The sequence below is a fragment of the Phalacrocorax carbo genome, chromosome 2 (genome assembly GCF_963921805.1).
Source record: "Phalacrocorax carbo chromosome 2, bPhaCar2.1, whole genome shotgun sequence".
Taxonomy (NCBI): Eukaryota; Metazoa; Chordata; class Aves; order Suliformes; family Phalacrocoracidae; genus Phalacrocorax; species Phalacrocorax carbo.
Window position 1 is genome coordinate 47095579 of NC_087514.1, and position 15273 is coordinate 47110851.

The following is a 15273-nucleotide window of genomic DNA, read 5'->3' on the forward strand; positions in this document are numbered from 1 at the left end:
ATTTTCTTTTTCATGGCATTGCATTCTCTTTGAATAGCTTCATAAGATTAAAATCAGAGTATAGAAATTTCCAGTCTTCTGTATTTCCATCTTTTGCTGGATGGATTCTATTTTCTGTAAGCCAGGACCTAGCACTGCTGCAGCTATGGCTGAGAATTTGTCCATTTTGTATTCTTTTTGGGTGTGCTACCCTTTAGCCTTTGGGAATTTTATTTTCTGCACTGTTTCATCATGAGGTTTTAATCTGCCTTTAAAAGAGTTGTTATATTTAAGAAAAATAAATGCTAAGTGAAGCAATGGCATTATTAAGAAGCAATGGAAGGATTAGAGGAAAAAATAAAGCCCACGTGGAAGTGCTTCAGATTTAGATTATTTTTCCCGGTAGGTTTAGTTACATTTACTAACAGAATTATACTCTTGAATGGCAGACACGTATCAATTCGCCTTCAGCTTTCCACCCCAGAGCCATTGGCTTTTCCCATACTCAAATAGTTATGGAACAGAGAAAGAAAAGATTTCATTTATCTCTTCAATCTCTCAGTTTGATTTGATTAGTTTTGACACTGTATTTTGTATCAGTCATTTGTATTCATAAAAGCACCACTAGAGCCAGTATAAATTCAATTTGCCCTCCAAATATATATGTGTGTGCATACATATAGACACACGCATATATAAATATGTATGACTAATGAACAGACAAGATAATGGGGTCTAAGACTTGCCAATATCATTTGGATCCTGAAGCGCCCTAAGCTATGTCTAAGCTCTACGGATGCCCTTGACTGGCAGCACTAGGGCCTCGCAGCGCTTGCTGTGTAAAAGCAAACGCTGAAGTGGTGGCTCACAGCAGCATGAAGATCTCTATTGAAGTCAGTGCTCCCTGAAAGAAGCTTTAGGCTGGCTAATGCAAAGAGATATAAATTTTACTAGTGGAAATAGGAGAGGACTGAAAATATTGTGATTTTATATAGCACCTCTCTTACTGAGGCTACTCTTCTGATCCCTACAGAAAAGCACCATAAATGATGGCGAAGGCAAACCTTGAAGCTGACATGCACTTAGCAACAACAAAGGATGGAGTACTTAGGAAGGGGAATGAAGGCTAGGGCTTGAGGTTATCTCATCTCCTGCTGCCTGGGGAAAAGGGGCAAAAAATAATACATGCTTCTAGACACCAGAGCAGAGCAGAAGGTTTCCTCTTCAAATGCGTGGCTGCAGAGAGAAACAGCCTCTCCCCAGAGCAAGGAAGCCCCACAGACTGCCTGATAAAATTCACACACCATGCAAGGCTAAGTCCAGCTCCAGGGCCTGAATTTGCCTTTCAGGTCAGCAAGGCGAGCGGTACCAAATGGTACACTGACATTTGTCAGGTTCTCTAGCAACACTCATCCTGAGACAGCCATATGGTGGGGAAAGCTATAAAAAAAATAACATCACATTTTAGAAATAGCAAATGCGTCTCATGAAATGCACATTGAGAAAATATGATTTTTCTCATTAACTAGACACAAAGTGGTGCTCCCCCAACACTTTAAGTTATCTTTTCCAAAAGTAATGAAATTTCTTTGCTTACTTGTGGGTCTCCTACTGCCCACCTTAATCAGGGCAGCCAATTCTGAAATGTCAGAGGCTGTAATTATAAATTCCTGTTTTCACAAACAGGTTTCAGACAGGAAATTTATTGGAATCAAGCAAAATTCTTTCATTTAGGAGAGCAAAATGCATAATGACCAGATGTCTGAAATGCATTTTTTTGCTGGACTTCCTTTGTAAAAGCTAGCTGGTCTCTATGGTTTTCAATGATTAACAAAGTGTCATGGTCTTAGCTGGGATAGAGTTAATTTTCTTCGCTCTAGCTGGGATAGTGCCGTGCTTTGAAATTAGCATGGAAAAAAAAACCTGTTGAGATAACACACAGATGTCTGGGCTGTTGCTGGGCAGCGCTTGTACTAGTCAAGGACTTTTCCAGCTTCCCATGCTCTGCCAGGTGCACAAGAAGCCGGGAGGGGAAGGGGCACAGCTAAGAGAGCAGATTCAAACTGACCAAAGGGATATTCCATATCATGTAATGTCATGCCCAATGTGTTACCTGGGAGGGGCTGGCTGGGGGGGAGGAAGCAATTGCGGCTCGGGGACTGGCAGCGTCGGTCGGCGGGTGGTGAGCGGTTGTATTGTTTGTGTTTCCGTGGGTTTTTTTTCCTTTTTTTCCCTTTCCCTTCCTTTTTCGTTTTATTATATTAACATTATTGTCATTATTATCATAATCATTGGTACTATTATTATCATTTTATTGTAATCATTAAACTCTGCTTATCTCAACCCACAAGTTCTTTTGCTCGTCTGATTCTCTTCCCCATCCCACAGGGGTGTGGGGGGGAAGTGAGCGAGTGGCTGCGTGGTGTTCAGTTGCCAGCTGAGGCTGAACCACAACACAAAGGTGGAGAAAAGATCACAGAATCACAGAATCACAGTTTGGAAGGGACCTCAGGGATCATCTAGTCCAACCTTTCTAGGAAGAGCACAGCCTAGACAAGGTGGCCCACCACCCTGTCCAGACCACTCTTAAAAGTGTCCAACGTGGCCAAGTCAACCACTTCCCTGGGGAGATTATTCCAATAGTGACTGTCCTCACTGTGAAAAATTTTCCTCTCATGTCCAATTGGAATCTCCCCAAGAGCAACTTGGGTCCATTCCCCCTTGTCCTCTCCATGTGACTCCTTGTAAAAAGGGAGTCTCCATCTTCTCTGTAGCTGCCCCTTAAGTACTGGTACATGGTGATGAGATCCCCTCTGAGCCTCCTCTGAGCCTCCTTTTCTCAAGGCTGAACAAACCCAGCTCTCCCAGCCTACCCTCATATGGCAGCTTTCCAGTCCTTTGATCATCTTGGCGGCCCTTCTCTGGACCCCTTCCAGCCTGTCCACATCCTTTTTGTAGAGCGGGGACCAGAACTGCACACAGTACTCCAGGTGTGGCCTGACAAGCGCTGAGTAGAGCGGGATGATGACTTCTTTCTCTCTGCTGGCGATGCCCTTTTTGATGCAACCCAGCATCCTCTTGGCCTTCTTGGCCGCAGCAGCACACTGTTCACTCATGTTGAGCTTTCTGTCCACCAGGACCCCCAGGTCCCTTTCCACAGAGCTGCTCTCCAGCCAGGTGGATCCCAGGCTGTGCTGCACTCCTGGATTATGTTTTCCCAGGTGCAAGACCTTACACTTGTCCTTGTTGAACTTCATAAGGTTCTTTAAACACTTTACAGCTCTGAATATCTGGACAAGCAAGAAGTTATACTTCCAAAACAGAGAGTGAACATTTTTATGTATTGAACTCAGTATGATTCAAATGTGCATTTGATTAAACAAGGGCACAAATATTTCCTCTTATCTTTGTAGAAGTCAAGCCTTTCCAGCGAGATTTCAAAGCCCAAAGCTCCCAGCTCCATTCGCAGGACAGGTATGTCAAGGGACAGATTAAAATCAGCTATTTTCTTGCCAGTTAAACTTTGCAGCAGGAACAGCTTTATTGTAATATTGAGACAGTGCTGAAGATGATCTAGCACAGAATATTTTACAGACTGTTTAAATAGAGTCTTTTTGGGAACAGCTCGATTGAATGAGGCTGACATTCCGCCTAGCTGCCTAGGCTTTGACACTGGCCTGGGATGGATTTTTCAGAGAGGTTTGAACTTGTCATCTTTTTATATAGTACTTGCATGCCAGTGAAGGAAGTATGCTATTATTTCATAAAGCCTGTTAATCACCTTAGATCCTGAAGCAAAAGCTATTGCCAAATTTTAACATGCAGTTAAAAATGCAAATCAGGCACGTTTTTGTCCAGATTTTTTTAACATCTGCTTCATTCTGCTCACTGGTTTTGGTCTGTTGGGGTCTTCTATGTCATGATGCTGACTTTCACACACTAACATCAAATTAATTGGAGCACTGTTTCTGTTTGTGAATTTTTATTTTGTTGTCTTGCAGTTTTATAAGGTTTCACTTTAGTTTTGGCTTAGTATGAAGGAGCATCACACTCAGTGTCACATGAAATCTTACACACTACTATTTTTTCCCCACTTTTCCCCCACTTCAGGGTTGAGCAGCAGGGAAATTAGACCTGTAGGCCTAATGAATCCCCAAGGCTGTGAAAAAATAATGAAAACCTGGCATGAAAGTTCAGCAGAAGCAGTGGTCCACATGCCACAGCATTGCACCATGGTTCCTCTTAAGTATTGCTAGCCAGTTTCTAGGTCCTGAGAAGACATCTGTATTGCAGACTGTATTGCAAGCCTAGGGAAATACAACCTGCCAGAGGGTAGAGAAACCTGCCAGGTTTTCAGCAGGCTAATAACAAAGGAAGAAGCTCTGTTTAAAGCCTGGAGGATCTTCAGCCAGCACAGTACACATGGGGCAGTATATATTAACTCAAACTAAATAAATGAGACAGTGGTAGGCTTATTAGATTTTAAATCACACCTTAACTTGTCTCTTGTGGTCCTTTCATATATGTTAAATCACAGACTCTTTTTCTCAATCTCTTTGTATTTTAAATGGGACGTGAGAAACCACACAACCTTTTCTGGACCTGCCCATAGTACAGCAGGAGCAGCCATCGCTCTGCGTAGCCACAAACACCAAAACCACCCACGATCACTCAGAACAGCCTTCTCATACTGAAGAGCTATTTGGTCTTGGTCTACTGTTTGGTCTTAGAAAGCTGTTCTGGGTTTTTTAGGGTTTGGGGTTTTTTTTGTTGTCGTCTGCATCCATAGAATCAAATGTGATCACATTAACATTCAGTAATAAACACGAAAAATAATTCCTCAGTGGCCACATAGAAATTTGGACAGCATTTCTGCAGGCCAACTGTTTCCTTAAAACATAATCCTAAGAAATAGAGGGGGGAACCCAGATCAAAGATAACAGGATTATTTTAGGGGTGACTGTCATGCTTTCAGTATGATTCAAGCACTTAGTGAAACCCTTTTTTTCATCAGAGGAGACTGCAGGTAGTTTAGTTTAACTGCCCAGTTTCTATAAATGAGGGGAGAGTGACAAAAAGACTTAATCCCTCCTCACAGTTCCACCCTGTTCCCCCTATATGCAATGCTTTGCTTCCCTCTGAGCGTGGGACCACAAGAAAAGACCTTGCTCCATCTTCTACTAACTGGTAGCCTTGAACAGAGAAGGACCTTTCCGCTGCACTTCAGAGGAGGGGAGGGAAGGGAGCAACATCGGAAGCAGAGACATCAGCTGTGGTTAGACCACAGCAACTCCAACACCATCCCTGTAGCATGTAAAGCCACCTCCCTCTGTTTCCCAGAAACGGGGAAATCTGGATCACCAGCAGTTGCTAAACCAACACCCGACCAAAATCTTCAATAACCTAAACCATACTAAAGCGTAGGGCACGTTTTGAGAATCAGATGCTTAACTTGTGCATCGCTATGTGCAACAGGTGTCCAAATTCCCATTACAGTAAAGAGAGATCTAGCTGATATACATCTCCATGAAGCCTGAACGTAGATATCTCAGATTGCACTCAAACCTCATCCCAGATGTTTGGTGTATTTAAAATGGGGTGATAGGCAGCCAGTCCCTACCTCAGACCCCAGAGCTGGGAGCCTCTTCCTGGGGGTCCTTCAGGTGTTTCTGTCCTTCTGGGAAGTGCATCTTGGACACCCCCCTTGGAGGCAGCATGACAGACTGAGTTGCTGCTTGGTGAATGGAGTGAGGATCACAGCCTCCTCACCCCTGGGAGGGCCTGATGGGAGCTCAGAAACAGGTCATGACCCACAGAACATGACATGCTTTCAGGGAAAGCAAAACCTTACTCCTTTAAACACATTCTCTATTTCCCTACAGGGGAGTAAATTCCTCTCCTCCATTTTTCTGCAAGTAGCCTTGATGTCTACCTGAGATCTTGACCCCTTTACAATGAGCTACAAAACAAGCATGTTATCACAGGTCTTGCTTCCACAGTTGTGGGTCTTTCCTTGTGTTTACCAGCCAGGAAGCAGTTTGCTTGCACCACGCAGCAATGCATGCATCTGGTCATTTTCATCATCCTTTAGTGTTCTCATGACAGACACAAAGGTATAGAATAAAATGACTGTTCCTTCTTTTATTGCCCTTGTGGGGACAAAAAATATTCCTGAAGGCTATGGTTTCATAATGGATTGGCTTCTTTTTCTTCCCCTTGGAGGGGCCGGAGGGGAGTTTGCCTCCTCATGTGGAACATCTACTTTTTCTCCCCATTGCCATGGTGACTGAGCCGCTGGCTGGTCTGGCTCCCAAAGGTGTTTGATGACACCCAGCACCGGGGCCTTCAAGCGAGAGGATGGGAAAGAGGGAGGGGGAGAGGGGCAGCATCCTTATTTTAATGTGTCATGGCCAGTGTTTTCAGCTGGTGAATTTTCAAAATATAAGCCATAAAGAGGCAATAGGTCTTCTGCATCTGTCATCACTGTTCTCCAACAATTCCGTTTTGAGGATTGCAAATATGGCAGTACAGGTTGATGACTAAGTATTCAGAAACTGTAATTTGTACACACAGTATACTTGTTAGGGTAAGCGGTCCACTCAATCTCAAACTTGTCCTTTCTGTAATATGGGTCCCCTGCAGTAATAAACAACATGAATTTCGTCACCTCCAGGTCTTTATCCTATTTCTGTCATGGTCTCAAAATCATGCTGCACTGACATGAGCCAGAAAAAAAAAATTGCTTACAGCTGCAAGAACTTGCAGGGAAACAAGCTCTTTCAAAATAATGAGCTATTAACCCATGGCACTGCTGCAGAGGCATTGCAGTGGTGTCAGACATTGGTGTGTCAATAAATAACAAGGGAAATTATAAGTGGATGTAAATTTGTTTCTGTAGATAATTCTTCTTTGATATAAACTGGAAAAAGTCTGAGTAAGTGGATGAAAACACAGTTGTGCTGAATTTGGCTCGACAGAAAGAAAAGCAGAGGTCCTTAATTTAGGTTCTCTCCCTAGTTAGTGCTATTCACACGCTCATTATTTGGGTCACAATTTAGCTTGTTCAATTGTTTCCCGAAGATATTTCTGGAGCAAGTAAAATCCTTTCACTAGTCGGGAGAAGAGGGAAGCACACGTGGCTATGAGAGACAGACTTACGGATCAAAGGCTGCTAGCAAGAAGTTGAGCAGTAAGCTGATGGATTGCTCCACGTTGATCTGGTGGGTTGTTGGCATCCGTTTGTTGAGCTGGTAGAAGATAGTTGAAATCACAGCTTCCAGGCGAGCCACGTTCAGTTCGATGTTGGGATCCAGGTTGTTCAGTGCGTTTTCCCGCAAGGCTTCTATCACATTCCAGATGTCTACCAGGTGCACTAGGGGACAGGACAGAAAGAGTCAGCAGGGACAGGAGCTCCTGAAAGCAACTGAGAAAAAAAGTCACCTCATCCCACAGGGTGGGGAATAGTACAGTCACACAGGACATGCTTCATGAATAATTAAACAAATGAACGTATTCTCCATCACTGAGATTTGAACTTGGTGGAGGAACAAGTAAATAAAATTCAAATCCGTTAATAAGCAAACAATACATTGATGTAATTAGTTGTAACGCGTACACCTTCAGCTTGGGAAATCATTCCTCATTCAAGGAAAAAATCTATATTTTACAGAAATCACTGGAAGGTAAATATATGCTAATTGTTTTTCTGAACAATGCCTCTATGAATACCCATTCAGAAATTACTTTTACATATTAATTTGCATAGCAAAAGGGCTTTTCAGACAATCCTATGAATACTAAGTGCTTAACATGTACTGACATTTTGAAAATTCTTTTCTGTAATTTGTATGGGAAGCAAAATATTTTACAGAAACAGAAGTGCAATTGAATCAGGGCGGACAAGCTACATTTAAACAAAGAACATGTAATGAAGTGATCCCAAAGTCATATTTTGTATCTTCTAAATATATTTCCTAAATGATTTGTTTAAATCTCTCTTTGACAAAGTTCTGGTCTAAGCTGAATTTCAGTGGGGCTGTTTTTACCTACAAGGACAGCTTAAAGGACAATCTCTGCTCACCCTTCATATTGTACCCAAATACAAATCTTATTTGCGTAGCACTGTTATTGTGACAGTACGATTGGCTTGCCGCAGATTGGCATTTCCAGAATCAGTTGACCATGCCAAAAAAGAAAAAGCCCTACGTTCATTCAAAATTTGGATTTAGTTCAAACCTGAACTCAAAGAATCATCCCTTTTCTTAAGTATTACCTAGGGTCCTACTAAACTGTCAATAAGAAACAAACCATAAGGTTCAGGGTGCAAAGTCTCTTTTTTTTAACCAGAGAAACTACTGTATAGTTCTTATTACTTAGCATGGTGATATGTCTTATGACATATCAAGAGCCATCTGTATGTGGAAGGACATGCAATTTTTTTGTGGATAGAGAAATTTAATTCTAACCCTCATCATTATATTTCTACCTTCTTGGTTTGCAGGTGCTGTCTCAGACTGCTATGTGACATGATGGTCTGATGGCAGGGAAATGTAAGCTGATACTAGACAGATAAATGAAACCAGATATATTGTCATTTTACTTAGTCTATAATTTTTCCCTATGATTGGGTTTCTTTTCTTCTGCCTCGGGAAAAAAATAATCTCCAATGCCCTCCTACTGCATGTGTAAGCCCAAGGAGGAAGATACACCACACAGGCAAGTGGCTACAGCAGCAGCAACTACTTCAGGCACTAGAAAAGGCACTTTTCCGCTTCTTCTTGCTGTTCCCAAGCAAATAATTGGGAAAAAAGTTGGGAAAAGATGAAGTTCCACTGTGACACCTAAATATTTATTTGGCCTTTGTATCAAAAGGAAACTTCTGTAGATGACCTTGTATGCTGGCAGGTTGTCTTTAGAGTGTTGTCCTGAATTAAGCCAAGTGGGTGGAGCAATCAACCTCTCTGAACTCTTCATTTTTGTCCTCTAGCTGGGGGAAGAGCATCTTCCCTGTAAAAAATCTGGCGTAAGTCTCAGATCCTTTTAATGCAGCCATTCGCATTCAACCAGTTTTCACTGTCAAGCTGGTACAGAGGTAACCTGGGTAAATGGGAGATGAACGTTCTCCAGGAAGACGACCGGCACACAGTAACTGACCCTTTCTGGGCAGCTTCTCCACATGGCTCAGAGGCCAGACTAGGCAGAGAATGGAAAAAGTCACCAGAAAGCAGGCCATCTTCTTGTCCAGGACAGAAGGGTTAATGAGCATTTCTCACTCTGGGTCACCACTGTAAGGCAGCCAAGGAAGAAATACAGAGCAATATGCCAGACAATGCAGCAACAGGCTGGACCGTGCACATGTATTTTGTGACCTTATTAAGAAGGGAAGGGCAGGCAGAAAGCAGAAGGTTAAGTGTGGTGTTTCCCTCGAGGTCTAGCTGTCACTGGCCATGAGGGCTGTCTCTGGTAACTCAGACCAAGCAGATGAAGGAGAAGGTGCTTCCACCACCAGTTTCACCAGGCTGGCTCCTGGGTGCAAGGGTATGCATGCAAACTGTTGAATCTGAACTGTAGCTACACCAACAAAATAAAATGTAAGAAATTACCAGGCATCACAAATATCAAAAAGGGAGTAATGCATACGCAGATGGCTAACCTTGACCTGATGCTACATGAACATGATAGCAACCTGAGAAACAGCACAAACAGGGGTACTAGTTTAACAGCACCGCTGACCGAGGCAGAAATTACTAGGGAAACCCTATGCTAAATACTGAATGAGGATGTAAAATCAGCAACATTGAAGATAGTGGGAAAAGAATAAACAGGTACAGGGTGTTTATCTGGGAATGCATGAGCATGGTAGAGGACAAAGCATGGGGGTGAAAAAGGGGAATATAAACGGTAACAAATCATGTCACCAGAGCTGCTTGTGGGTGCCTCTGAAGCAGCCCCGTGCCTGAGGAGCGCAGAAGAATGAACACAGCAATACACCTGTTGTTTTGACCATACAAGTATCTAGTTTACTTCTTCAGTCATGGGGATCTGCGATGGTTTCCCCAGCATTGATAAAAGGACATCCAGGGAGGATGAACCAGATGTGGAACTCCCTAACAGTGAGAATTTCACACAGCAATTTAACTTTAATTCCTAAGGCCTAGTAGTGGAAAACTCTTGAATAAGAGAGCATAGAGGAAAACAGTTGGCACAAGGAATGAGACTGAAATGGGGCTTGGGGCCTTTATTCTTTATGTGATCCAGTACTGATACTATGTGGATGTCAGATTTTCATGTTTGTTTTTTTTTCTTTTCCCACTGATATTATATTTTTCATAACATAGTCATATCCAGAGTTCGTTTTGACGATGGTCCTGGGAAGGGAAATATCCAGAGGCTAGCAGACGTGGGACTAATAATATCAGTACACTCACACAGCTGAGAGAAAAATATTGGTTTTAGTTTTAACTCTAACCTGAAAGCCTCATAAGCTATCCTGATATTCATTGGTATGCCAGAAAGGTAGGGTACAAGACTAAAGAAATTACTTATTGGAAATTCCACAGCAGTAACAGTCCTCTACCCACCATAAAATACTAGTCTCAAGGAACTGCTGTGCATTTGTACTATAAATAATTTTATTTGTTTTGGGGTTGTTTTTTTTTCAGAAACACTTCGGTTCCACTTGAAGCTGAATAAACAACAATCCTACTGCACCATTTTATTTTGCATTTTATTCATGAATTTCAAATCTCTCTACAAAGGCTGGAAAGTAATACTTCCTGGAGGAGGAAATGGAAGATGGACAAGAGCCAGACTTTTTAACAAGATCTGCTAATTTTGAAACTATCTGTTGAAATATCTGGCTCAAAATCACAAAAAGAGTTTGTCAGACTGTTGTACAGAGGACTGAAGCCTCTGGCCTTTACTCAAGTCGGTTTCATGGACAAGAATTCACCCACAGAAATTGAAATGTCAAAAATCAGGTGTCTACTGTCAGCTGGTGATCAAGGCTCCCTCTAATGCCAGTGGAAGAAAAAGGCACCTTGAAGCAGCTGTCTGGAGATCAGGTTGGATGATCAGTGCTTTGAAGGTGCCCATATTTCTTCCCTGACTACAGACAAAGCCTAAAGCGACAAGTTAACATGAGACATGTAACCTCAGAGCTTTTAAAGTTAACTGAGGTGAATCCCACACCTTGCTTTTTAAGCGTTAAAAAAAAGATATCTTTTCTGTTCTGACTACTACATGGCCTAGAATAATTCAGGTTTTATACAAAATATGAATAATAAATACTTTAATCTGTATGAACAGCCACCAGATCCTGTCACAGTCACAGCCTCTTACACTGCATCAGTTAACCTTGTGTAGATTAATTCTGGGTGTAGTTCCTTACTGATCACTTTGAATCCTCTTTTTTTTAAGTTTACTTACATAGTAAGCAGACTCTTACATATTATAATCACACTGCTAAGTCAACCTATCATCACCAGGAAAAGGCAGAGAAAAACACAGGCCTCTGCAAGCTCCCCCCTATTCATTTGCACCATTAGAAATGTATGTCTACAGCTAATATGGTATCTGTAGTCTTTTCACCAAAATAACAGAATGTCGACCTTGTAAACTTTGCATAAGCTTACATTCCTCATTTCAATTTTGATCCTCTCTGCTATGCACTTGCTATAATACCTGCTATGCCCATTTATTTATTTATCCATCCCTGAGATTCTTTTAATCTCACTGAAGAAGGCATGTCTCCTTACTTTGTTTGCACAACATGTAGTGCAATAAAACCCACATCTGATTTCTACATACTACTATGATGCTAGCAAGAGTTTGCAGTGTAACGAACAGCTTACAGATGCAAGAGAGCTTTCTTTCTCCTAAAATCTACCTTAAATTCCCTCAACAAACTCAAAATCTACAAGTTTGTTTTTAACTTCTTGTTGCTGTTGCTGCTTCTGTTGCCTTACACATGCTTCCCTCTGAAAAGGGAATTATCCCTCAACATGAGAAAGATGCCCTTTCTGAAATGGATCTTCAAAGCTATAGAAATCTGGCAGTTGTTTCTTCAGTGTCAGCAGATGGGCACTAAGCAGTAAGACTAAAAGCCGCTTGTATCTAGCACCTGTGTGGTATAAGGCAATCCAAAATCATGCAGCCCAGCCAATCTTCACAGACTCTTCAGAAAGGCCTCACGCTCTGCAAACAGCATAGCTATCCATGTATAGACGATCTCCCTCATTTGTATGATGTCTGCAAAACATGTAGATGATTTCCACAAGCAATTGCTATACTATACATTTCCCTTTAGATTTTCTGTTAAGTGATTTCTAGAGTCACAGCTAAGCTAAACATCTGCATTATTAGACCTTCAATGGCAAACATTGTCTGCTAATTTATCTTTTATGAGATGAAGTAATATTTAACACTGTCATAGAGAGTTTCATATCTGAGCACGTTCTGTAACAGATAATGATTAGTGAATGTAAACAAAGTTCAGTATCCGGACAGAAGTGGGACAACGCAGATGAGCAGCAGTACAGATGGCTGCCATTCACTCCACAGCAATTGTCACCAACAAATGCACACTCTGAGGAGACCCTGGCTGAACTGCAGAAAATTAAGATTAATGCATGAAAATATACTCCAAATAACAAATGTTATTTCCTTCAGTGGACTCCTTCACCTATTAAAATAACATTTGGAGAGTGCCTGTTGCCAGCGCATTGTAACTGAACAGATCAGCGTCTCTCTGCAGGATTTAAGGGTGAACGAAAGATGGCTGGCTCAGTTTGAAAGGAGTTTTGTATCTTCCTCAAAGTTTTCAGACACCTTCTGCCTTTACCTGTGTTCAGAACATCTTTTCCTATTGCCTTTTACTACTTTGATGATGAAATGATCATGAAAAAGAGTAATTAGTAGTTATAGTGCAGAATTCTATCACCTACAACTCTGTCAACAGGTTAATCTGTGGAAGAGGTGTACTCTGGATACATTTGGAGAAAGTGGAATTTAGGATTAAAATACGTCGCTTACTAAAAATGCATGTCAATTTTCTTGATCTTGATCCCTCCTCTTTTCTTCAAGTGTTTTTCAGTCTCTTCATTAGCAGGAAAAAAATGTATTTTTAATTTATTGTAACTAGGAACTTTAATTTACTTGCAACTAGTAATTTTCTATTTGGTAGATAAAGATATCTTAATAGCCAAATTGTGAGAGAAGAGGTGGACTACACTCATCTTTTTTTCAACTCAAAGCAAAGAAATTAAAATTTATTTATTCAGTGAAAAATGAAGTCTTTTTTCTATCATGCAGTTTATTTAGAATTATGGAAAGGCTGTGAGATACAGATAATCTTGGATATATCACTAATCTCAAAGGAGGCAGATTACTTCAAACATCATTTGTCAAGAAATGATGTTGCCTTAAGCAAGCATAAAAAAGAAAACTGTAGTGGAAATTTATTTTCTAAGTAGTTTAAAAAATATTTTAAAAAGTCTGTTTGCTTAAGCTTTCTTACCATTAAACGGATCTACTTATGCAAAAATTCTCATCTGTTCTACTACATTTTTGTATTCCACCTGAACCATGAACTCCACAACGTTATCTTTCCATTTATCACAAAATGAACATGGAAGAGGAGATTACATTTAATCAAACAAGGAAAGCAACTAAACTAGGACTTTAACAATCAGTGCAAATTTACTTAACATATAGTAGCTCTAACTAAGTCTACGTTAAACACGCCCAATTGATAGTTAGGACAGAATTCCTCCTTGACAGATTTTCCTTTGTTGATGAACACAGGAAAAACTTTTGAAGAAGTATTTATTTAAATTATTTCCAAAATTTTAGTACACATTTCATTAAGATTTTAGTCCAGCAAAGCTCTTGCAGACATGCTTGAGTTTAAACATACTAATACTGCCATTTGAAATCAATGGCACTTGAAATGTGTGTCAGGTATTTCAGGTGAATTTCATTAAAGGGGAAAGATTTATGATTCCATGTCTAACAATCCTAAAAATATTATAACATATATTAGACGATTCTTTTTTTTTTTTATTAGAAGCTACGAACACATCACAAATCAGGGTATTGGAGCCATTTGTCACCGTCACTGCTCTGAAGCCCTGGGAAGTCGCTCACTCTCTGTTTGGCTCCCTCTGCTGCTGCCAGGAGGGTAACGGAGGACTGAACGAGGTGTGTTTTCCGTCTAAACTACACCTCTTTTTGGCCAAGGTGCCCCTCAAATCTGTCAGCTGTAGCACAATCACCAAAAATGTTATCTGCACATCCCACCGCTATGCAGATTGATGTGCCAGCTATGATGGCTTGCAGTCTTTTATGCTCTCTACTGCCAATTACATGAAAAAGAAAATGTACCAAGGTGTTGCTTCTGCTCAGGTCTAAAATGAGGTACCCAGTTCTTTGGCTGGCTACATCTGGTGACAGCTGTCACACTACATGGCCTGACACACCCCAGCTACTCATTGTCCAACTAGCTGACCCTCTGCTCAGACTGTACCTGGAAATGTCCTACCTGTTCTTATTCCTGCTCCCATGTCTCTCGGGCTCCTCAAGTACCTCCCTTGCTTACCTCTGCTGCCAGACATAGTTCACAGCCCAGTGATTCCCAGCACAGCTGGGCACCCACTAGGCAGCTGATCCAATAAGCTTAGCGTGCGTTGGGCCACTTCCAAATGCTCTGCAGGCCATCAACAGCTCTTGGGATGGTCACCACTCTTTTCCAAAAGCAAGAATGCTGGACTTCTAGCTTGTCAGCACGTATTTGAATGTGTAATATCAAAATGTATTTCATTGCATCTTCTTGCTATTTCACTCGATTCCTAGGTTTTGTAGATGCAGTGATTGGTGAGTAAATACTGCAAGACTAAAGAAGAAATTAAAAAAATATTCCGAATATTTTCTGCCATGTTATTCTGATCCCAAAATGTTTTAATTTTTACACCCAAATTATTACACCCAGGGGATGGCTCCTGAGGGTTGTGAGAAAGCCACTGTTACTCCAATTTCCACTAAGAGCAAGAAGGACCCAGTGAACTAAAACCTCATCTCAGTCTCTGGAAAGGGGATGGAGTGAATTCTCCTGGAAGCCATTTCCAAGCATATTAAGGACAAGAAGGTGATTGGAAGCAGTCAGCATGGATTTATGACAGAAAAGTCATGCCTGACCAACCTCTTCGCCTTCCACAATGAAATGAACAGCTCATGGGACAAGGGAGAGTAGTGGATGTTCTTTACTCTGCCTTTAGCAAGGCTTAACACTGTGTCCCA

General features: G+C 41.3%; 1 protein-coding gene across 15 annotated transcripts in view; it reads right to left on the reverse strand.

Moving 5' to 3' along the window:
* DTNA (dystrobrevin alpha) overlaps positions 1 to 15273 on the reverse strand; it is a 241755-nt gene that overhangs the window by 66593 nt on the left and 159889 nt on the right. For all 15 annotated transcript variants that reach the window (XM_064442765.1, XM_064442763.1, XM_064442766.1 and 12 more), the window contains one exon: positions 7138 to 7351. In XM_064442765.1, coding sequence (XP_064298835.1) covers positions 7138 to 7351 — 214 coding nt within the window. The remainder of the gene's footprint in view (positions 1 to 7137; positions 7352 to 15273) is intronic.